Here is a 23,502-nt window from a genome sequence, read left to right as displayed (position 1 = left end):
GGGGAACCGTGAACTCGAGTCACCACAGGGGGTGGGGTTGGCCACTGCACATTTCACCCCAGAAAGGTCCAGGCCAGAGCTTGGGCCACCTCAGAATCTGGAAACGCTGAGGAGTTGGTGGAAGAGGTGAGGTCAGTGTGGGCAAGGCCGAGGAGGGGGAGGAGCCCGCGGAGGACAGACGGGACGTGCTGGTCTGCGCCCCGCACCCTGCGGGGAGGGCCTCCTGCCCCCAGAAGCTCAGGACAGGCAGCCACGGGGACAGAGGCACGGCCTGACCTCAGCCGGCTTCCTGGGAGCTCGGTGAGGCCCGTGGGTGCCCTGGACTCTCCCAGACGCTGGCCTGAAGCAGCAAGGGGGCGGCTCCCCAGCCCTGTGGTTTTGCTTGCGTGACCTTTGGCCCCAGCCCCAGGGGGAAGAGCCTTTAGGTGCCCTCCCTGCTTTGCCAGTGACCCCGGCCCGTGGAGTCCAGAGGCTGAGCCCCAAGGTCAGGCTGAAGTGGGGGTGGGAGGCAGGGGTCACGCCACAGGGTGTGTGGAGGGGTACCCAAAGGGCAGCCAGGGAGGGTGCACATCTCTGGTTTGGGGTCGGGTCTGTCTGGGCTCGGGCCCAGGTGTCGCGAACCTGAGCGACCTTGGCTGCAGACTCCCTGTTTCCCCATCTGCTGCTCAGTGGACAAGTCCCAGAGGCCTTAGCGGCTGCCGCTGCCCCACCCCGAGTAGGTCTCGCTGAGGGACCTTCGGGCACAGCCCTCACACTGGATGGGGTTCTGGCCCCCCCAGGGGCAGCCGGCTGAGGTGATGGCCAGGATGACAGGTGAGTAGACATCACCCACAGGACCAGGGGCAGCGTCCAGAAAGGCTGCTTGGCCGTCCCAGGCTGTGGGCATCCCGGCTGGACCCAGAGCCTGGGAAGGACACTCAGGAAGGAACCAGAGGCCTTGACTCCACAGCCCAGTGACCTGGGGCTGGCCAGGGGCCCTGCCGGGCGGGCCAGGGCTGAGTTTGGAGGGGCCCGGCCCAGGCAGACCCCACCGGCCTCGCCTGCTGCCGAGGATCCCCTCCTCCGGGCACTGCGCCCTGGATGGGTCTGAAGGCCACACGCTCGGGACCGTAATTACATCTGCGAAATCCCTTCCCAGTGCACCGAATAACGGGTTCCCCCCAACCCCGAGAAGCCTGGAGCAGACTCAGCTCCCGATGCCTTGGGTGCCCAGTGGCCCACGTGGGCTGCCGGCCTGAAGCCCCCGCCCCCGCTCCTGCCCTGGCAACTCCAACGGCCCCCCCAGCGCTGACCACTCCACCCGCCTTTCTCCCAGAGCAAGCTAATTACGGGGGGGCAAGCAAGGGCGCCCAAGAGCACCCCGAGGGGTGGTGAGGCCTAACGAATGGTGATTGTTTAAAAGAAAGAGAACCCCTGGGGCTTAACGTGGAGCCCTCGGAACGTGGGCTTGGAGGCACCCCCGGCCCAGCGAGGGGCTGCCGTCAGGAGGCCGGGCGCCCAGGAAGCAGCATCGTGCGGGTCAGTGCTTCCTGGCGACTTTGGCGGTGGGGCTGGAGGGACGAGCAGGGTGCCCCCACCTTTCCTCCCGGGACCCCGCTCTCTGGGCCTTGCGGGCTCCCAGGCCCAGGTCCACACCTCCTGCTGTCCTCACCGTCCCCTGGGAACTTGGGCTCCTCTGGGCCCGCAGGTCACCACCCCACCTGACTGCAGCCATCACGTCAGACCATGGCCCAGGTGCAGACTAAGCCTGTGAGAAGGGGGCTAGGGGCCGAGGGGCTGGACTGGGAGAGGCCGGCAGATGCCATAGGGAGAGGCAGGCTGGCCGGTGTGGGGCTCCTTCACGAGAGCCGCTTCCTAACAGATTTGTGTCTAATGTGCAAATCAGCAAAGAGGCTGAAATGGTCACATTTGAAGCTGACAAGGGTGTGAAGAATCCTGGCCGGTCTAAAGTCTTTCAACCCCAAATTCTGCTGCTTGGAATCCAGTCAAAGGAAGAAGTGGAAACTCCAGCAAATGCAGGTAAAACCACTCAGACCCCTTCCCTGATACTGGAAGTCAGACACAGCCCAGCGGTGAAACGACTCGCTACCTGCAGCAGTGTCTCCTGCGGTGTTTAGAGAAGAATTATGTGAAAATTAACAAAGGGGAACCTCAACTAAAATGCAGTCGGGAGGCCAGAAGGGGAAGCTCTCAGGCAGGTGCCCCTGGGCCTCAACACAGATCCCAGCAGGCGGAGAGTCCCTTGCATCTGCGGCCAGAAGCAGATACTTCACCGCCACCAGCAGGAGGAAGGACGATGTCCCCCCGCCTGGCGGCCTCTCAGCCAATGAAAAGCCACCACATGCCTCCCAGTTCCTCCAGTAGACTGTTTATAACAACTTGCCCTTCTCCTCTGCTTCACCAGACTTGCTTGTGGTTCACCATAGCTGCCTGTCCTGAACTTCACTTCTTTGCTGCTGCCAAACCAACCCGTTTTGCTGGTAAAATAACTGGCTGTTTTATTGCTTTCGGTGAACAACTGTTAACAGGACAAAGAAAAAGGGGCAGGATACAAACTCTGGGAGTGTGACCATGGAGCAAAGGCTTCCTCGGGCAGTGGCTGGAGGCCTGGGTCAAACTGTCCTCCATGCTGGGGTGCCTGGTCCAGGAGGGGAAGGCGCCTAGGTTCCCCTGACATCATTTCAGAATTGTTAAAACGCACTGTCTCAGATAAAATGTAAGAAAGATTCTGCTATAAAAGTTTTTTTTTTAATTTATTTATTTTATGTATTTATTTTTGGCTGCATTGGGTCTTCGTTGCTGCGCGTGGGCTTTCTCTAGTTGCAGCGAGCGGGGGCTACTCTTCATTGGGGTGCGCGGGCTTCTCATTGCAGTGGCTTCTCTTGTTGCGAAGCATGGGCTCTAGGCGCGCAGGCTTCAGTAGCTGTGGCTCGCGGGCTCTAGAGCGCAGGCTCAGTAGCTGTGGTGCACGGGCTTAGTTGCTCCGCGGCATGTGGGATCTTCCCGGACCAGGGTTTGAACCCATGTCCCCTGCATTGGAAGGTGGATTCTTAACCACTGTGCCACCAGGGAAGCCGTGCTATAAAGTTTTTGATACTTTTTATACATTTCCTTTTGAAATTCCTTGACTACAAGTAACTCACTGATCACCACAAGTAACTCACTGCACTGCAGCTCGCGGCCCCAGCCCCGCCTGTGCGCGCCCAGGGGTGGGCAGACACCACTGTTAATTAACTGACTGACCCTCTGGCCAAGATCTAAAGGAAAAATGTTATTAATTTTAAAATAATGTGAAGAGGGACTTCCCTAGTGGTGCAGTGGTTAAGAATCCGCCTGCCAATGCAGGGGACGTGGGTTCGAGCCCTGGTCCGGGAAGATCCCACATGCCGCGGAGCAACTAAGCCCATGAGCCACAACTACTGAGCCTGCGCTCTAGAGCCCGTGAGCCACAACTGCTGAAGCCCACGCACAAGAGAAGCCACTGCAATGAGAAGCCCGCGCACCACAACGAAGAGTAGCCCCTGCTCGCCGCAACTAGAGAAAGCCTGCGCGCGGCAACGAAGACCCAACGCAGCCAAAAATTAAAAAAAATAATAATAATAAAAATAAAAAATAAAATTATTAAAATAATGTGAAGAAAAATATGTGAAACTTTGACCAAAAAGTAGGCTTTAAGAGCCCATTAGCTGTACCCTTGCTCCTGAAAATATCACCTCACACCAGTTAGAATGGGCATCATCAGAAAATCTACAAACACCAAATGCTGGAGAGGGTGTGGAGAAAAGGGAACCCTCTTGCACTGTTGGTGGGAATGTAAATTGATACAGCCAATATGGAGAACAGTATGGAGGTTCCTTAAAAAACTAAAAATAAAATTACCATATGGGGCTTCCCCGGTGGCGCAGTGGTTGAGAATCTGCCTGCCAATGCAGGGGACACGGGTTCGAGCCCTGGTCTGGGAAGATCCCACGTGCCGCGGAGCAACTGGGCCCGTGAGCCACAATTGCTGAGCCTGCGCATCTGGAGCCTGTGCTCCGCGACGGGAGAGGCCCGCGCACCACGATGAAGAGTGGCCCCCACTTGCCGCAACTAGAGAAAGCCCTCGCGCAGAAACGAGGACCCAACAGAGCCAAAAATAAATAAATAAATAAATAAATTAATTAATTAATTAATTAAAAAAAAATTACCATATGACCCAGCAATCCCACTCCCGGGCATATACCTAGAGAAAACCATAATTCAAAAAGACACATGCACCCCAATGTTCATTGCAGCACTATTTACAATAGTCAGGTCATGGAAGCAACCTAAATGCCCATCGACAGACGAATGGATAAAGAAGATGTGGTACATATATACAATGGAATATTACTCAGCCATAAAAAGGAATGAAATTGGGTCATTTGCTGGGACGTGGATGGATCTAGAGACTGTCATACAGAGTGAAGTAGGTCAGAAAGAGAAAAACAAATATCGTATATTAACGCATATATGTGGAACCTAGAAAAATGGTACAGATGAACCGGTTTGCAGGGCAGAAATTGAGACAGAGATGTGGAGAACAAACATATGGACACCAAGGGGGGAAAGGGGCGGGGGGGTGGTGTGATGAGTTGGGAGGTTGGGATTGACATATATACACTAATATGTATAAAATGGATAACTAATAAGATCCTGCTCTATAAAAAAATTAAATTAAATTAAAAAATTAAAAATTAAAAATAAAATAAGCTACAAGGACGTATTGCACAACACAGGGAATATAGGCTATATTTTATAGGAACTATAAATGGAGCATAACCTTTAAAAATTGTGAATCATTATATTGCACACCTGTAACATATGATATTGCACACCAACTATACTTCAATTTAAAAAAGAAAACAATTAACATTAACATTCTGAGATTTCCTCTCTCCCGATAATTAAATCACCACAGAAAGACAGAGAGGTAATATGTGAATCTGTAGTTGAAAGAGAAGCAGGAAGAGATACATATACAAAAAAAACCCAAAAAAGAGCCCATTAGCTGTACCCTTGCTCCTGAAAATTATGTTAAAAAGTAAGCGGGGAGGAGAACCGGTCTGGGCAGGTGCCCCGCTGCAGGATGATCACACCTGCAGCCCGCCGCTCACCTGGGCCGAGGTCACGCCCCCAGGCAGAGCTCCCCACAGCTTGGCCAATCAGCGCCCTCGCCAGGAGCGTGGCCTCGGGGTCCAGGTACCCCTAGAGCTCCTCCGATGCTAGGATGCTGGGAAGACAGACACTCCCTCTGTCTTTCCTCTTCTAAAGGAGGCGTGTTGAGGCTGGAATTTCTGTCCCTTGAAACGAAAACTCGGAGGGTGGCCCCTGAGGGGCTTATAGGTCCACGAGCTGGTCGCCCCTCCTGGGCCGCGGTGGTACGGCCCGGAAGGTACCAAGGAGAGGACGGCGGGGGTCGCGGTCTGGGCTAAAGTGGTACGCCAGAGGATACCGCGAGGGGGCGCCATCGCCCCCCATCTGGGCGGAGGTGGTACAGCCCGGAAGGTGCCAAGGGGGAAAACCGCGAGGGGCGCCAGCCGAGGTGGTACGGCCCGGAAGGTACCAAGGCTGCGGGGGTCGCCTTCGCCCCACCCCCGACTGGGCTGAAGTGGAACGGCCCGGAGAGTGCCAAGGGGATGACCACGGGGATCGCCCAGCAGCACCATCCCCGACTGGGCTGCGGTGGTACGGCCCGAAGGGTGCCAAGGGGCTGACCATGGGGGTCGCCGTCACCCAGGATAACCACCCCCGCCTGGGCTGAAGTGGTACGGCCAAGAGAACGACAGCGGGGGTAATCGCCTAGCAGCGCGGCCCCTCCACCGGCTCAGCAGCGGCGGCCGAGAAGCCCAGACGCTCAGGACACTGCGGAACGAGTCCGCGGGACAGCGGGGAGCTGTGGCGGGCTTCTGGCGCGTCACTTCCAGCTCATGGCTTCCGGGGCCGGTAGTGGCACTTCCGCCCCGCTTCGCCCCGCCCCCGTCCCCGCCCCACCGCCCGCAGGGACCGGGGTGGGGGGGGGTGTCTGTTTGGGGCCCGCCCACCGGGCCCGACCCGCAGGATTTCGCGCGGGGAGCCGCCGTCGCCGGGACGTGGGCGGGTCGCCGTGTGGAGGCGGGGGCGGCGGGGCCCCGGGTGACCGCGTCCTCCGACCCGGCGCGCGGAAACCCCGCCCGGATGCGGCTGCGGGGCCCGGTGCACGTCCCCGAGGCTGCGGGGCCAGCGCGGCGTCTGGCCCGGGGGCTTCTCGGTGGGTGAAGCGCAGAATTAAGCTGGCGGGGTGGGTCGCCTGCGGGGATCGCCCTTTGCGTCTGGGCCGAAGTCCCCCCCACCAGCCGCCTCCCTTCCCCGGCCCTCGGACCCTCTGCGGGCGCGGCCGCTGGGCCACCCCAGGGCCTTGGCACGCGCGCGCCCGGGCGTCCGACGCCGCCGAGGGGCACCGTCCCTCGCGCCTTCACGACCGGTCCGCTCCTTCAGCGACGACCACATGGAGTTCCCGCCCCGCCTCGCAGGCGTCCGCTCGGATCCCAGGCCTCCACGGCCGGCGCCGAGTTCCCGTCCCGGGTCCGCACGGCGCCTGAGGCGGGGCGGCGGGGCACGGGTGTGGCGGGGCTTGGGGGTCTCCGGAGCGGGTGGGGGGAGCCGCGCCCGTGTCGTGGGGGTGGGCTGTCAGAGGCGGGAGGGGCGACATAGGGTCGGGGGTCCTTGCGTTTTAGCCCCCCCCCCCACCGATGCACCCCCGAGGTGGGCATGGCCTCGGAGCGGCAGGTGCAACCGCTTCCGAAAGAACCGGGTAAAGATGCTCCGTCCAATCCGGAACCAAAGGGCGCGATCGCCCGCAAATTCATTGCAGTTGGTGTCTTTCTACGCAGGATTTTAGAAAACTGGAAATTATATAATAACTAACATCCTGCCGGGCGCTGGTCCTAGCGGACTGTTACTTTGTAAATTGGGGTGGGAAACTCCCAGTCAGGCCCAGAGCTAAGCCTTCACTGTAGTCCTCCGGTGACTTTCCTGTAGCAGGTTTTACGGGGCCTGTGGGGTCCAGGCAGTGCCCCCGCCCCACCGCCCCAAGCTCATCTTCTGAAGCCTTGAGGACCTTGCTCACCTACCGCTGCTGTAAAAAAAAGAGGAAAAAAAAAAAAAAAAACTATTTAGAGACAGACTCTTTGTTTAGTGGCTTAAAGTTCTTTGTTTTTTAGTAGAGTGCAATGTACTTTACCAAAAATCTTTAAACTTGTAAGTAACATTGTAAAGCAGAATAAAACAATATTAAACAGCATGAAAAGGAACATTAAGGGAGGGAATAGGAAAGTTTTTACATTAAAGAAGTCCACTTTATTTTTACAGTTTTTTTTTTAATTGAAGTACAGTTGATTTACAATGTTGTGTTAGTTTCTGGTGTACAGCACAGTGATTCAGTTATACATATACACACACATTCTTTTTCAGATTCTTTTCCATTCCATTACAGGTTATTACAAGATATTGATTGTAGTTCCCTGTGCTATATACAGGTCCTTGTTGTTAAGAAATCCATTTTCAGTGCACATAAATTAGAAAATGAAGAGGAGCCAAAACGCAAAAAAAAAATTTGGAGGACCTGAGATTCGGCTCCCAGAGCTGACCACAGTTGGTAACCTCGCCTGTGTTCTTCTGAACCATTTGTACTTTTTAAACGGGAACATACTGTGCAGAGGGCTTGTAACTCTGCTCTCACTTAATCTATGACAAATCTATTTTTGTCAAAACTTGCAGGGCTACAGTGTCCCATTATGTGACAGGGTTTGTTACAGATTTCTTATCTGACACTTCGCTAGTGTCAGCTTCTCAGTCTTAAAAACAAAGCTTTTGAACATCCTTGTATGTACAGTCTTGGGCCTTTGTTGGATTATTTCTTTAGGATAAATCCCTAGAGGTGGAATTTCTGAATTAGTGTATAAAATTTGTAGACTTTCAATACATCTTATCTAAACTGCCCTGCTGACAATTTGAACCAACCTAGATTTCCTCACCAGGCATTTGAGAACATCTTGAGTTGTTTGTTGGAGAACAGGGACTCTTGACCTCAGGCTGACAGGCCCTAGAATTTAAGGGTCTGCAGAATTGGATGGGAAAGTTGACATCTTTATTTTCACTAACCTCCACGCAAACTTCCCTTCGGTGGCGAATGTGCCATGGTGGTCCTGGCCCCCCCTGCCGTTTCAGAGCCAGGCACCCTCCCCGCGGGTCGTGAGCCCTCGCTGCAGGGCTGGCGGAGGCTGGGCTATTCAGCCGTGGGAGGGGACTCAGCTCCTGCACGTGACAGAGGTGTCACAGGTGCGCTTCTCGCTACGTGTCGCTGACCTGGTTTCCTTTCAGTCCCACGTGTGCACCTTCTTCTGAGGACAGCTCTGGGCAGGAGTAAAGTTAAGAGTCAACCCTGGCCTCGTGAGCCCCCTACTCCGTGCCGGGTGGAAAAGGCTACGTTTCAGTTCTTGTTAGTTGTGCTATAATTTCAGAGGGTGATAAATCAGACCTTTGTCACCAGGGGCCTGGGTGGGGAGCAGTGCCCCACAAGCCCTGCGTTCAGCCCGGTCTGCCCTGTTTCCAGGCCGACCTGGAAGGTGGGGTCAGTTTTTCGTTGTCGGATTGGGGCCGCTGACCTTCTTCGGTCTTTCGCAGGATGAGAATTGCTTCTCGTGGAGGCACCTTGAGTCACGGGGGCTGAGAAAGTAGAATGGGCGGTGGAAACACGAGCCGGAGCTGGGGAGGGCAGCTGGGGTCTCGGCGGGGCTGGGTGAGCCGGACCTGCTGGGCTCTGGGCCACTGACCCCCGGCTGCTCCCGGCCTCCACGTGCGATGCCCAGCACAGCTGCGTGGGGCTTCTGCTCAGGATCGGCGCTGTGGCCGGTGACCAGTGGTAAGTGCTGCTGTCACGTGCTCGCCCACCATCCGGGCAGAGAGGACCTGGCCGGCCGTCAGCCGTGGCTATTGCCGGGCGTTTCTCGTCCTCACTCCTGGGCCAAGTCCACAGCACACGTTCATTCTCCGACGGGTGGACGGTCGCGCTTCCCAGCCGTCGTGATGGGCAGTCCGGCTCTGGACGCTCTCGCAGGACTTCTCTGGGGGAACCTCGAGATAGGAAGTGCTGATGTGTAGCGTGCGCAGGTGCGTAGCTCGCAAGAGGCTGCCACACCATTTCCGCAAGTGCTCGTGCCAGCCGCCCCGTAGCCGTGTCTGGGGGCCTCTGGATCCACACCTTCCAGCAGCTCTGGGTGTTGTTAGACCTGATGGTTTTTGGCAGTGGGGGTGGGTGGTGTGTCCAGCTCCCTGACCGCTGGTGAGGTTGACCCCCGTGGTCGGACGTGACCCTGCCTCCCCGCATTCTCACCCTCTGTAGCCCCTCCCCTCGAGGCCGGCCTTCTAATGAGCGCCGAACAGCAAACCAGCAAACGAGAAGGGGACGAGGTTACAAAAAGACTCGGGCCTCCTCGGGCGCTTTCTCTCAGCCGCCAGCTCGTTCTAACGCAGGCCAGGTGCCCACTGCGGGCGGCCCCGCGGAGGGGTCTTCCCCCAACAGCTGGCCGGGAGCTGCGCGTGTGGGCTTGGAAGCAGGCGCCCCGGCCTTCGGGTGAGGCCTCGGCCATCGTGATGGCCAACTGCCCAGCACAGCTGCTGCCAGAGTCCCAACCACACAAGTTTGCGGGGTCGTAGGTGTGTCGTTGCTCTGCGCTGCCCGGTGTGCGGTGCCGCGTCACACGGCGCTGGAGAGCTGATACGCATCCTCTCTCGTGCTTATCGGCCGTTTGGAAACGCTCTCCCGCGCTGGTGTTTTTGCCCACATTTCCTATTAAGTTGTAGGAATTCGTTCCCTCTCCTTTGTCACGTCATAACTGTCTCCTCCAGGTTGTCGCTTTGTCATTTAGTGTGTTAATGTTACAGTACGTTATAGTGCGTTTTGATGGCACAAAAGCTCTTAGTTTAGCCAACATAGTCTGTTTTATTTATATTTTCTTTTATGGAGATTGCTTTTGGGGATTGGTTTAAGATACTCTTTTCCAGGAATTCGCTGGCGGTCCAGTGGTCAGGACTCGGCACTTTCACTGCTGGGGCCCGGGTTCAATCCCTGGTCGGGGAACTAAGATCCCGCAAGCTGTGTGGTGCGGCCAGAAAAAAAAAAGACACTCTTTTCCTATACCAGGATCAGGAAAGTATTCTCTTACAGTCTCCTCTAAACGTGAGGGTTTACACAGCTGCATTTCACAGCCAGGCTGCCCAGGCTCAAGCCCTGAACTGTGGCCAGAGGCCGTTTCCCCACTTCATGTGTCTCACACGGGTGACAGCGTCCCTCCGCAAGGGTTGTTGTGAAGATTCATTGAGTATTAATATGTGTGAAATGCTCGGTCAGACCCTACCTGGTTCCTAGGAAGTGCTCTGTGGATGTTGCTAATTGTTCTTATTTGTCTAGAATTGTGAGATCAGGGTCCAGTTTCTTTTCTCTGGTGTGGATAACGGCCATCCTAGTATCAGCGACAGTGGCCTCCCTTCTCCAACGAGCCACAACCCCGCTCTGTCTTGGATCAGAATTCTGCTTGTGCGGAGTCTCTGGGCCTCCGTTCCAATTTGTTTACTTGTTTCTGTGCCGATACAGCACGTGACCTGGAATCCTCCTATCTGGATAGGTGCCTCCCCTTTCTCCTCCTTCTTCAAGGAAGTTTCCTGTCTTCTCCCCTTTGTACCTCCGTCGAGTGCCCTTTGTAATTAACACGTACCTTGTAGGGATACACTTTGAGACTAAATATTCTGTTATTTCTAAACTTTCACCCAGCCTGAGTCGATTGTTAGTGTGATCATGGGCATGGTCGCCAAATGGAGATTTTCTAATTCCATCAGTCATCTGACTTTGTACCAGAAGGAAGAGCTTTCTCCTTTCCCCGTTTAGTGATCGTGGTGGATGCGTGGCTTCTAACCCTTTGCTATTATTTACTTTCTCTCTCAAACTGCATCCCTCATGCTGGCCCCTGTGTCCTTCTGATGAGTCCCCGTCGCCCTAGGAGCCCTCCCTCTCCTTCTGGCCCAGCTCCTGCCCCAGCCCTGGAATCAGCCGTTCCTCCAAGGAGGCTGGTTCGGCCCAGCAGAGAATGAGGCTTACGAGCCGGCTGTGCTGCTGGGGGCGTCCCTGCCTCCAGGCCTCCCGGGGGGGGGGGGGGCAGCGGCGTGCACAGGCGTCCTGCGGCCCCGCCTGCCCCTGCGGCCACCCCTCCTTCCGCGCAGCGCACACCCTTGTCTGCCCCACCTCGAGCTCCCACCCAGACTCCGCGAAGCTGCCCCGGGCCCAGCGCCTGCCTGGGGTGTCGTCTGGCGCCTGCGTGTGTTCTCAGCGCCGCCGGCACGGTTACTGGCTGGCTTCCTGTCCTTCGCTCTTCAGCGGGATGATGTCACTCACCCGAGTTGTGGTTTGGTCTGGGTAGTTCTGTCTGTATTGCACGTTAGAGATTTTTGGGTTTAGAGATGTTATTGATTTGATCATTTTTGGTTCCAGAGGGTGTGAACGTTGAAAAGGTGCGTGGCGTTGGCAGGATCTGTGCGTTGTGGATGCTGTCATGATCCGCAGCCCCTGGCCCGGTGCTCAGCCTCTGCCGTCCATCCTCCTCTCCTCGGCTTTCGACACCTGCATTTTCTCACCGTCAGACCTGCACTTGTGGCAGGGAAACTGCAGCGGTGCCGGGTTCAGCGCCTCAGGTCAGGGAGACATGGTGTCTCTGTCTCATTCCTGGTGGTTCCCACTTTGGTGGCTCCATGGAGGGGCGTCCACTCGTTTCTCGGGGGGGTAAAGTTGTGATTGACCCTGGTCACCAGTTAACACCTTGCAGGGAAATAGTCGCAGGACACCGTAGTTTCATTCAGCAGTGGGACGTTTCCTCTCTAGACTTGCCATTTTTTCATCCCGCTGATTTATTCCTGACAGTTTCTTCGTCTGTTTGTCTGCACGACTGCATCCTGTCCATCTGTCCCTCCTGGAGCAGCCAGGAGGCTGCTCCTCCCCCACTGGCAGCCTGCCGGCCAGGTGGTCTCTGATCTTTGATCCTCACCTGTCCTCAGGCTGAGTCGTGGAAGCTTTTCTCCAGGGCGCCTTGCCTCTCCTTCTGGTGGCCGGGCCGTGGCTGGGGCCTCTTTGGCCCTTGTGGGCTGTGTCCAGAAGCAGGACCCCAGGTCACCTTGGTGGCTGCATCCTTGATGCCCGCCACCTCGAGCCCCCTGTGTGCTTCTGGGGGTCTTCGGAGCCTCCACGTCAAGTCCTGTCCTGAGTCGGATCTTCTTGGGAGCCCGGGGCCCCTGGTGAGATTTCCACTTCTGCCACCCTGGTCTTGATCCCCAGGGACCCTGTTCTGGTGACTTTTAAAGCAGCACGTCCTGCTTGCCGGTGGGCACTGGGCTCCCCCTGCCCCGTCTCCTGCCTTGGCTCAGCTCCCAGGGCACTGAAGGGTGACCAGAAGCTCGGGGCTGCTCAGCTGCTTTCTCTGTCAAGGCCTCTCCTTGGGGCCCTGATTTCTGTCTTCAAGGTCTATCCTGTGCCTGTTGAATTCCCCAGAGAAGGGTCTTCTGGCGTCCGGCCTGGAGGGCCACCCGCCCGGGTCTCTGCTTTCCCTGCCGCCTCGGCCTCCATCACAGCCCAGGGGCCTCGTTCCCTGCCTGGTCTCGGCTGCTTCTCTGTAGTGGCCGCTCCTTATTCCAGCCCCCCAGCCCCACCCCCGGAGCCTCTGGAGGAGCCCTCCAGGCCTCAGACCCCCATCGCCTGACAAAGCAAAAGCAAGCAAACAACTAGGAATCCTGGTATGACTTAGTGAGTCTTGTCAAGAAGGAACAAGACAGGACCGTCCATTCCGAAGTTGATTTCATTTGTTTGTTTGTTTGTTTTGGGGCTGGGCCACGTGGCTTGTGGGATCTTAGTTCCCCGACCAGGGATTGAACCCCGGGCCACTGCAGTGAAAGTGCCGAGTCCCAACCACTGGACCGCCAGGGAATTCCCGTGATTTCATTTTTTAAGACATTCAAAGCCCTTGTTCTGACTCCAGAGGCATTTGGACTCCTTCCGGAAGCGACACACACGGAGGTTGCCGACCCCTCCTGCTGCACGTGAAAGCGGGGGGTTTGCCTGTCCCTTGGCTGTCGCGTCCTCGGTCACCAGGCTGGGTGGGCTGCTTGTGGGGTGTCGATGGTCAGGAAGAGGTCATGCGCTGGAGGGAGCCTGAGCATCTGTCCTGGGCTCCCTGGGCACTGCTCTGGACGCAGTGGACAGTAGTGCTGGTCTGTGACGGAGCGCCTGCTGCCTTCCAGTCCGGAACCTGCGGCAGGACACAGAAAGCTCCTGGCACCACGTGAGACCAGGTCACCAAGGGCAGCCGGTCAGGGAGGCTCTGGTCTGAACAGGCATCTGTCTCCCCAGGTGCGGGCTGGCTCTTTTTCATGTATAAATCCTCAGCTTTCGGGACAGCCTAGCAAACAGCGCGATGCCTGCCACGCTTGCCCGCTTGCGTCCCCCGTCCCAGGCCCACCCACCCCCAGCTTGAGTTCCCAGTTCTTTGCTCTTAACAGCACTTTTTGTGCTTTTATTTCTAATGACACGTCGTGTCTGGACACACCTAAGTGCTGCTGGTGGCGCTGTGTCGTGTGTCTCCTTCCGCGACTCGGCCTCAGCACTTCCGACGGCTGTAAGGTTTGCCCGTCGCCCGTGTGTGGCTTCCCTCTGCCCGCTGGGGGCGTCCGTCCCCACCCGCTGCCGTCTGCGTCCCTGTCGACAGGTGCGTAGGTTCTGTTTGGCTTTTGTTTTGCTGCTGGCAAAAAAGTGCCGCGTTGACCCCATCTGACGGACGCTCTGTCCCCATGCCACCCCGGCCATGGGCTCTGCTGACTCTTTCTTACGTTGTTCCCTGTCACTTGCGGTGACTCCTGAAAGGTCCCATCCCCACCGTTACGGTCTGAATCTGTTTGCATCTGTGCTGCCACCTGCTTTCGGCCTGGGACAGCGCCTTTCGGAGGCGCTGGAGCCTCGTGTGCTGGTTGGGCGGGGGTGTGTGTGATGGATTCTGCTTCTTCAGAGGCTTCCAACACCCTCCACCCTCGGGGCAGACGGGGCAGAACCCCCAGGGCGGGTGAGAGTACAGCTCAGCACGATGACCTCGGGGGTCGTGGGTGCCCCCTGGGCGGAGACCCAGCAGAAAGCGAGGAACGACCCACACAGGACGGACGTGGCGGACGGCCTGGGGCCCGGTGTGGTCAGCAGTGGGGATGAGTCCCTTGTGGCTTGTTCATCCAGTGAAATACTGCGCCGTCACCAGGTGAGCGGCGGCTGTGGAACTGCACGGACCCGTCTTGGTTTCAAAGCAGCTTCTTGTTGAGGAAGGAGAGCGGGCGCCCCGGGCCTCGGGCCTCGGCGGCGAGCTCCGGCGTCCGGCTGGAGCTCCTTGAGCTGCAGAGAAGGAGGCGGAGGCCCGGCTGGCCGTGCTGCCCGGCAAGCTGTGAGTTTCCCAGACGGAAGCCGAGTGGAGAGCGTGGGGGGACGCGCCTGCACCTGGCCTCCAGCCTCGTTTTGTGCCGAGAGAGAGGAAAGGCGACGGGACCCTCCCCGGGGGCTTCTGGAGCATTCCTCACAAACAGGTTCGGCTTTGGAGCCTCAGTGGTGGCGGCGGGGCTTGTGTGACAAACCCCGGGTCAGGGTCCCTGAAGAGAGAGGGGCCTGGCGCCGTCGGTGGGCCTGACGGGGGCCCCCTTGAGAGGCAGAGCCCCCGCGGCCGGCGGGAGCTGTGTCCTGGGGGGGCCCGGCTGCAGGGCTGGGCATCCAGACGGGGTCAGCCAGGGGCCCGGGGGTGGGGCGCCACCTCTCTGCTCTCGGGGACCCCGAGCCACGCACGGGCTTTGTTCCTGTGTTTTCCGTCCGCCTGCAGCTGGGCTGCTGTTCCCAGCTGGGGGGCAGCACGGGCTCCCCACACCCCCGCTGGGCCACGGCCGGTCCAGCCCACGGAGGTACAGCTCCCAGCAGGGTGTGGCCCAGAGAGGACGGCGGGACCAGGCTGGGAAGAGGAAGGGGGACAGGGCGTTAGCGGAGATCTGGCCCCGTCAGCGCCCGGAGGGCTCAAAGGGCTCGTGTGTATTGCGGGGGCAGTGGGGGCCCACGGGCAGGCTACGTGCATCCGTCGTGGTCTGGGGTGCGTTTGGGGAGCTGCCCTGGTGTCCCGAGGGTCGGGGTGCACGTCAGGCCTGGGGGCCCCCTGGGAGCTGGTGCTGCTGAGCTTGTGGGGTGACCGACAGCACTGGGTGGACACAGGGAGCCGGGGGGCAGCTCAGCCGGGAGCCTGGCTTCAGGTGCGGTCGGGGAGTCACAAGTCCGCCTGGGTCACGCATGCCTGGAAGTTAAGTTAAAGCACGACGGGCGCCCCCCGAATGTCAGCATCGGAGGGGCGAGGACGTAGGCAGCCAGCTTGGCTGCCTAGAGGCGGGGGCAGGGGGCTGGGAACTCCGGTTTGGTGTCACTGGGGAGGAGTGGCCAGGGCTCCTGAGCTGGGCAGGTGGTCGTCACTGGGACGCTGCTTAAAGCCAGAACTGGGACTTGCCCGGCGGTCCAGTGGTTAGGACTCGGCGCTTTCACCGCCAAGGGCACGGGTTCAATCCCTGGTCGGGGAACTAAGATCCCACAAGCTGTGCAGTGTGGCCAAAAAAATAAATTAAAACAAAAGAAGGGCCAGAACTTGAAGCACTCACCCACCAGCAAACGGGGGACACCGGGTTGGACTTTGCCTGTGATCTTAGGGAGTGGGGGGGTCTCTCCTGAGAAGTCGTGGCCGCAGGCCTGAGCGCCAAGCAGGTGTGGGTCTGTTGAGAGAGCAGCACCCTCTCCTGGGCACCCGCTGAGGTGGTCCCCACGCCCGCTCCGAGGCCCGCCCTCAAGCCCAGGAGGAGGTCCCCCGGCCCAGGATCTGCGCACGCGGACAGCCCCCTCGAGCCAGCGGCAGCTGACCCGCTGAGAGGCTGAGGGTCGCACTGTCAGGGCCTGGGTGATGAACGGTTAGACCGTGAAAGAGACGATGCAAAGAAGGAATCGAAAGTTGAGAGAAACGGGCCAGTTTGAAACGGTAGCAGATAGAACGCGAAGAACGCAGGGGTTGGAACTCGAAACCCGATGGAGGGACAGAAACTCAGAGTCTCTGACGGGGCAGGTCAACCCTCCCACAAAGGACACCTCAAAACACTGGATGAAGTATTAAGAAGTCGGGTGAGGGCGTGGGAGAGCCAGCCTGGTGGGAAGAGCTCGGGGCGAGGGGGCCCCTTCCTCGGCGGCTCTGGTTGGTCCCAGGGTGGGTGGGAAGGTGCGGAGCACTTGTGACAACTTCCGGGGTGGGGGCGGAGACCCCAGGCCTCAGCCGAGCTGCGGGAGGGCAGCCTGGAGGATCAGCTCGAGGCTGGGCCGGCCGCTTGGGGGGTGCGGGGCGCCCCGGGGGTGGGGCGGGGCTGGAAGAGGCGGGGGTTGGCAGGTACTGTAGAAGGCGTTCGGGCCGGGATTGGCTGGAGGGTCAGGTGTGTGGGGAGGGAACGGAGGCCGGTAAAGGCTTTGGTCTCAGAAATTTATTGGAAAAGAAGTCCGAGCCGTCGGGGCGCCCGCTCCTTTGGGGCTGGAAACAAGGCCAGGACCCCGAGTTTGCGTCTTGAAGTTACTCTAAGTGGGTGATTAAACTCGGCAGGACCTTAGCCGCTCACGCAACGCCGTCCTTTCCTTCCCACTCCAGCCCGCGCCCCGCCCAGTGCCGTCCGCATGGCCGCTGCCTCCGTCCCCGCGTCCCTGCCCTGCGCTGCCCGCCGCCCCTGAGATGTCGGCATCCGCTAAGCCCGCGGCCCTGGCAGAGCTGGCTCCGGGCCCCGGTGAGAAGCCGGGGGGACGGCCGCTCCCGGCCTGGGGCCCCGTGTTCGGCCACCGGAGTGAGAAGATCGCGTTTGGCCAGAGCGAAGGTGGCCCCGACGAGCAGGTGCTCACGGTCACCGTCACCGAGACGACTGTCATCGAGGCGGACCTGGGCGTGTGGGGTGCCCGCGCCCTCATCTACCTCACACTCTGGTTCTTCTTCAGCTTCTGCACCCTGTTTCTCAACAAGTACATCCTGTCCCTGCTGGAAGGGGAGCCCAGCATGCTAGGTACCCCGGTGGGCGCTGGCGGTGGGATGGAGCTCCCGGCGGGGCGGAGCCCCTCTGCTTAGCTGGCGCCCCCCGTCTCCTCCTCCAGGGGCCGTGCAGATGCTGTCAACCACGCTCATCGGCTGTGTTAAAATATTTGTTCCCTGCTGTTTGTATCAGCACAAAACCCGGCTTTCTTACCCTCCCAACTTCATCATGACCATGTTGTTCGTGGGTCTCATGAGGTAAGCAGCTAACGTTTCTGGTTGAGGGTCTGAGTTTTTTACACGTAAAACACCTTCCCCCGCTGACTGTTACCATCAGGTAATCCTGGGAGGGAGGGAGGGGGCCGGGCGGGGGCGGGGCAGACGTGCGCACCCTCTGGGCTCCTACCAGGTCTGCCCCGTGGCTGCAGATGCGCCAACTCATCCCTGTGACGCTGTTGACTGTCTTAGGTTTGCAACAGTGGTTTTGGGTCTGGTCAGCCTGAAAAATGTGGCGGTGTCCTTTGCTGAGACGGTGAAGAGCTCGGCCCCCATCTTCACTGTGATCCTGTCCCGGACCGTCCTGGGGGAGCACACCGGTGAGCAGCCCCCAGCGCCCGGGCCCGCCAGCTCCTCCGGGGGCCGCTCCCACCCACGTCACCCTGGAGCTCAGCTCCCTCCGCTTCCCTCCTGGTTGTTTCTTAGCCTCAGAGGCCGGGGGATGGTAGGAGCTGGGTGAAGGAGTGACAGGCAGGTAACCTCGGTGCCATTGCCCATCCCAGGAATCTGCCAGGCACACTGGCCCCTCCTCCGCACCCCCTCCTGCCCTCCACTGTGGCTCCCCGAAGCTCAGCAGAGGGGACTTGTTATGAATCTCCAACCTGGGCTGCGGGCACGCGCTGCCAGCTGCACGCACGTCCCTGACTTTCCCGCCAGCCGTTTAGAGAGTGTGGTTCCATGAAGACAAGCAGAGTGCAGACTCGTGGACATGACACGTCGTGTTTGACCCCGGGGGTGGGGGTCGCTCACAGAGGGAGACACGTGTTTGCTTCAACTGGGAAAATGACAAAAAGGTAAAACAAGGCAGCACCTGCCTCAGGGAGAGAGGAGGATGAGGACGGACAGGGCGCAGCCGGGCTTCTCGCAGACGTGCCCTTGGAGCCGCACAAACGCTTAGGTGACGGTAAAACAGAATCGAGTCAAAGTGTAAAAGCAATTCCTAAGGTCGTACTCGGCAGGAAACAGCCTGACTGCACATCAGGCTTAACCACGCAGAAGGGATTTATCTCAAGGCCTTAAAAACATCACACTTTGGGTTCCAGCTGTGGCGGATACGTGTGTAGAAAACCAGCTGTCTTGCTGAGAACAGTTAGGAAATCTTGACAAAATTTAGCAAAAAGAAGTCTGTTGGGGAGGCGTTGGAGAATGACGAAGGTGCCAGGACTTGAGGGACCCCAAGGTTTGGGGTCCCCAGAGGAGTGACCCCCTGTGGGGCACCCCCGGCAGAGCCCCGAGTCCACGAAGGCGCCTGCCCCCTGGACGGCCTCCCAGCCGTGGCCCCTGTGTGAGGTCCGCCATCCAGCAGAGGCCTCCTCCCACGCCGATGCCGATGCTCTCGGCCTCGGGCCACACGGGCCTGTGGGTTTGCTGTGTGGACAGCGCTGTCCTCGGCGGGGGCGGGGGCTACGGTCATCTGAGGGCTGCACCTCTGCTCCTTTTTGCGGAACACGAGAGGCTTGTCCCCTCGTCTGCTTTGAATTTCAAGGTAAATGAAATGCAGTGTCTGAAATCAAAGCAGAGGTACCACATGAGGCTGGATGCCCTGTGTGCAAAATGACGTGATTTTCTGTTGCACCGAATGGACTTAGCCTTACCTTCACGTCAAGGCTGTTGGTTAGATTTCAGAATGAAGGCAGGAGCGCTGGACACCCTGAGGGTCTGGGGCCTCCCTCCTCTCCCAGCCTTCCCTGGAGACCACCCTTCACCCAACTCGTTTTGCAGATGAGGCTTCGGGGTCGGGGGGTGGGGTGCAGGGAGCAGGGCTTGGAGCTGGTGGCTCTGGCTGTCGTGTCCCTGGCGCCTGGCTCTGGAGCGGGTGACGGGAGGCATGTGCTATATTTTGCCTGCAGCGAGAAGACTCGAACAAAGTCAGCGTGCAGAGCACTCCTGGGGCGGGGCGGGGGGTAGCCCGGCCCACTGCGAGGCACTGCAGCCCGGCCCCTGTGTGCCGTCGCTCCGCAGGGCTGCTGGTCAACCTCTCCCTCATCCCTGTCATGGGCGGCCTGGCGCTGTGCACGGCCACCGAGATGAGCTTCAACTTCTTGGGGTTTTCGGCCGCCTTGTCCACCAACATCATGGACTGGTGAGTCCGAGGGGCGCGTCCCGTGCCGCGTGGGGTTCCGTGTCCCGCGGGAGGGGGGACGGGTGTCACGCCCCAGTGGCGGCTGAGCCGTCTCGCTGGCACCTGTGCACAGCCTGCTCTCAGCGTCACCGCTTCTGAGAGAAGAGAGGCAAGAGCAGCAACGCGGTATCCGAGGGTTTCTTGTTGCCGTTACTTCCGAAGAAACACAGGCCCATCTGGAGGCTTTGAAGAATACAGCTGAGTACAAATGAAAGATCGCCTTTCATTTCATTTCTCACACTTTGCTGTGTTTCCTTCAGCCTTTCCCAGAAACACAGTCCAGCTCACGTCATAGTTTGCATCTCGCCTGTTAACTCCGAGCGCAGGATGGTCTCCAGAAGCCTCCTCGCTCACCTGCAGACGCTCCAGGCCTCATGACTTAAATCTGCGGGAGACATCGTCACACGGGTCTCCCTCTAGGTTTCTGACTGGCCTGCGGCGTAAACCCCTAGGAGGGGCCCGGGGCCTGTAACCTCTGCAGCGGGCTCGTTGCTCTGGTGTGGGTCCCCTTGGCCAGAGCGTCTGTGCACCCGGTGTCCAGGGAGCAGTGTCGTTCTTCAGAGTGCTGGGCCCTCTGGTTCCAGGGAAGCTGGACGCTGTCTGGTCTTCCCCTGGGCCACGGCGGGCCTTCCCGGCCAGCAGTTTTTTGCTTTTGTTTGTTTTTTCAACTCTCCCCTTCTGCTCGGTGCTTGGAGAGCTGGCCCTACCCACCCCATCCCCGCCCTTGCACAGGCTATCTCTTTTTTTTTAATAGCTACTTTCTTTCTTTCTTTCTTTCTTTCTTTTTAGCTGTGTTGGGTCTTTGTTTCGCGCGAGGGCTTCCTCTAGTTGCGGCAAGCGGGGGCCGCTCTTTATCGTGGTGCAGGGACCACTCTTCGTGGCGGTGCGCGGGCCTCTCACTATCGCGGTCCCTCCCGTTGCGGGGCACAGGCTCCAGACTTGCAGGCTCAGCAGTTGTGGCTCACGGGCCCAGTTGCTCCGTGGCATGTGGGATCTTCCCAGACCAGGGCTCGAAGCCGTGTCCCCCGCATTAGCAGGCAGATTCTCAACCACTGCGCCACCAGGGAAGCCCCCCGGCCAGCAGTTTTGTCTCTGTTTTTTCCCCAGGGTCTTCCCGTGCTCACACTGTCTGTCCCGTGGCCGCTGCCGAGCAGAGCTGGGTAACCTCAGGCACGTTCTCAGCCTCCGAGACCTCAGGTTACCCATCTGTGAAAGGGGCAGCTCAGCACGGCTCACAGCAGACGCCAGGGCCATCCCCAAGGAGCTACCGTGTGTCCCTGTTTCCGGAGGACGTGGCACTTCGACCCTGTGAGGTGCCATCTGACCTCTCGTAACCTCTTCTTTCCTTTGTTCTAGTTTGCAGAACGTTTTCTCCAAAAAGCTCCTCAGCGGGGACAAATATAGGTTCTCGTAAGTGTCACTGCTCCATGGAGGCCAGACCACCCGGTGCCCTGACCCCTCCCGTTTCATGGTGCCTTTAAAAGAACCTTGTTGAAACTTGGGAGAAAACCCCACCTGCTTCCAACTGCCCCTTGGGCGGCTCGTTTGAGGCTGCCTGTCACCGTCCCGTGGCCGGTGGGTCGCCTGTCAGGCCCGGCCGTCCGTATCATCTGGGAGGAGATAAATAAACTGGGGCACCCTGGCTCCGTGGAGGGCGAGGGCGGGGGCGAGGCGGGGAGAGGATCAGGCGCCTGTCCCCGCAGGGCCGCGGAGCTGCAGTTCTACACCAGCGCGGCAGCCGTGGCCATGCTCGTCCCGGCCTGGATCTTCTTCATGGTGAGTCCGGCGCTGGCGCCTTCCCAGGTCGGGGCGAGCCCCGGGCGCCGGGCGTGCTGAACACGCAGAGGCCGCCACGCGCCCAGGGGGGTGGGGGGGACTGAGCGAAGCAAACCCGTGCGGGTCCTGTGTGGGTCCGGTGCCCACGGGGGCCAAGCTGCAGCCAGCGGCTCCCGGAAACTTTGCTGTGAGGGTTTTTAGGTGCACTTTTTGTTGTGTTTTGGCCGCACCTCAGGGCTTGTGGGATCTTAGTTCCCCGACCAGGGATTGAACCCGGGCCATGGCAGTGAAAGTGCCGAGTTTTAACCACTGGACCGCCAGGGAATTCCTGCACTTTTTTTTTTTTTTAATTTATTTGTTTGTTTATTCATTTTTGGCTGTGTTGGGTCTTCGTTGCTGCGCGCGGGCTTTCTCTAGTTGCGGCGAGCAGGGGCTACTCTTCATTGCGGTGCGCGGGCTTCTCATTGCGGTGGCTTCTCTTGTTGCGGAGCACGGGCTCTAGGCGTGTGGGCTCAGTAGTTGCAGCATGTGGGCTCAGTAGTTGTGGCACACAGGCCCAGTAGCTGTGGCTTGCGGGCTCTAGAGCACAGGCTCAGTAGTTGTGGCTCATGGGCTTAGTTGCTCTGCGGCATGCGGGATCTTCCCGGACCAGGGCTCGAACCCGTGTCCCCTGCATTGGCAGGCGGATTCTTAACCACTGCGCCACCAGGGAAGCCCCCCCGCACTTGTTTTTTATTACTACTGTTATTTAAAAACATCGTGACCGCCATTGAACAAGGCCCAGGGCAGAAGCTTATGAAACAGAGGGCAGTATGTCCCCCAGCCCCTCCCAGGCCCGCTCCAAGTGGAGCTGCTTCCCAGACGTGTCTGCGTGGGCACAAACACGCTCCTGTGCTCACGCGTGTCGTGGGATCCCGTCAGTCCTACAGAAGCACAGGTGCGCGTCTACGCAGACCTCTCTTTTTAACACAAGTGGAGCTGGGCTGTCCTGTCCTACGGCCGGGCTCCAGCGTGTGGCTGGACCCTGGGCTGGGGTCTGGGTGTCAGCACCGCGGGCGTCCCTCTGGCTCTGGTGCAGGACTTGCCGGTGATCGGGAGGAGCGGGAGGAGCTTCCGCTACAGCCAGGACGTGCTGCTGCTGCTGCTGGCGGACGGCGTCCTGTTCCACCTGCAGAGCGTCACGGCCTACGCCCTCATGGGGAGGATCTCCCCCGTGACCTTCAGGTAAGGGCCGCACCTCCCAAGAGATGAAGTGCCTCCAGGTTAGGGTCACGTGCAGAGGGGAACGCTTGCCATCTGGACGTTTCATAAGAGGTGTTCGTGGTTGTGGAATCACAAATGTAGCGATCGCTGTGGTCACGGGTCGTAATTACTAGGCCGTTCTGTATTGGTGCCGTTTGAAACGTGAACAGGAAAGTCTGGGAAGCAGATCTTTAGGGGAATCCGCACTGGGATTCTGTGCAGAAGCAGAAACCCTTGGAGTCGTGTGAGTGTACTTCTGCCCGAAACAGCACTGTCCGTGGAATCTCCCGGGACGACGGATTGTCCCGCTTCTGGGCCGCCCGGGGTGGGAGCCGCAGGCCACGTGTGCTCCTGAGCGCCTGCGGCATGCCAGGTGCCACGAGGAACCAACGTCTGACATTTCTCTAACTTTAATCAGTTCACACTTGAGCAGCCACACGTGGCCGTCGGCTCCCTGCTGGTAACTTAGCACTGAGCTCAGGTCTCACAGGCTTCTTCTCTCTAAGTGGGCGGACTTAGCGAAAGCGTGATTTGACACCGGAGCCTTTTCAGTAACAAATAGAAAGGAATCGGCCGAGGTTGCCAGCAGGCCTGGAAATCCATGCAGTGATGTCAGCGGGTCTGCCCGTCACGTTGTCGTAGAGGCCAACGGGCCTTTGTCCTTTAACTTCAGAACTGTCACTGGAGAGCGGAATTGTACCCAGAAGTGATGGCAGCAGGTGCGTCGCTGCCCTTGGGCCTCCTGGGGTGCACGTGCCCTCTGCCCGAGTCCCGGAGGGGAGCTGCCTGCACGGCCCTCGAGGGCAGATTGATTGCTGAGGTCTCCTGAAGCTCTCGCTGTCACAGTCTGTCATACGGTCCTGTTTCCATTTAGGACCAGGAATTATATCCACATACCCCTGAAACTTTGCTTTTCAGTGATTGTTAGTGACGGTT

General features: G+C 58.8%; 1 protein-coding gene across 9 annotated transcripts in view; it reads left to right on the top strand.

The window, feature by feature from the left end:
• Positions 1-5,832: 5,832 nt before the first annotated feature.
• LOC137761764 (cyclin-dependent kinase 11B) overlaps positions 5,833-23,502 on the top strand; it is a 39,877-nt gene continuing 22,207 nt past the window's right edge. Inside the window, exons 1-9 of one of the 9 annotated variants that reach the window (XM_068538685.1) lie at positions 5,877-5,964; positions 16,782-17,018; positions 17,120-17,184; positions 17,273-17,408; positions 17,619-17,746; positions 19,389-19,509; positions 20,905-20,958; positions 21,252-21,324; positions 22,403-22,548. In XM_068538685.1, coding sequence (XP_068394786.1) covers positions 17,178-17,184; positions 17,273-17,408; positions 17,619-17,746; positions 19,389-19,509; positions 20,905-20,958; positions 21,252-21,324; positions 22,403-22,548 — 665 coding nt within the window. In that variant the 5' untranslated portion in view covers positions 5,877-5,964; positions 16,782-17,018; positions 17,120-17,177. Of the gene's footprint in view, positions 5,965-6,017; positions 6,269-11,564; positions 11,743-14,989; positions 16,271-16,459; positions 16,478-16,781; positions 17,185-17,272; positions 17,409-17,618; positions 17,747-19,388; positions 19,510-20,904; positions 20,959-21,251; positions 21,325-22,402; positions 22,549-23,502 lie in introns of those variants that run through there. The other 8 variants (XM_068538679.1, XM_068538684.1, XM_068538680.1 and 5 more) reach the window with 8 other exon arrangements.

The sequence above is a fragment of the Eschrichtius robustus genome, chromosome 3, assembly GCF_028021215.1.
Source record: "Eschrichtius robustus isolate mEscRob2 chromosome 3, mEscRob2.pri, whole genome shotgun sequence".
NCBI lineage: Eukaryota > Metazoa > Chordata > Mammalia > Artiodactyla > Eschrichtiidae > Eschrichtius > Eschrichtius robustus.
The sequence above is the reverse complement of the archived record's forward strand: the minus strand, read 5'-3'. Positions and strand labels throughout refer to the sequence as shown.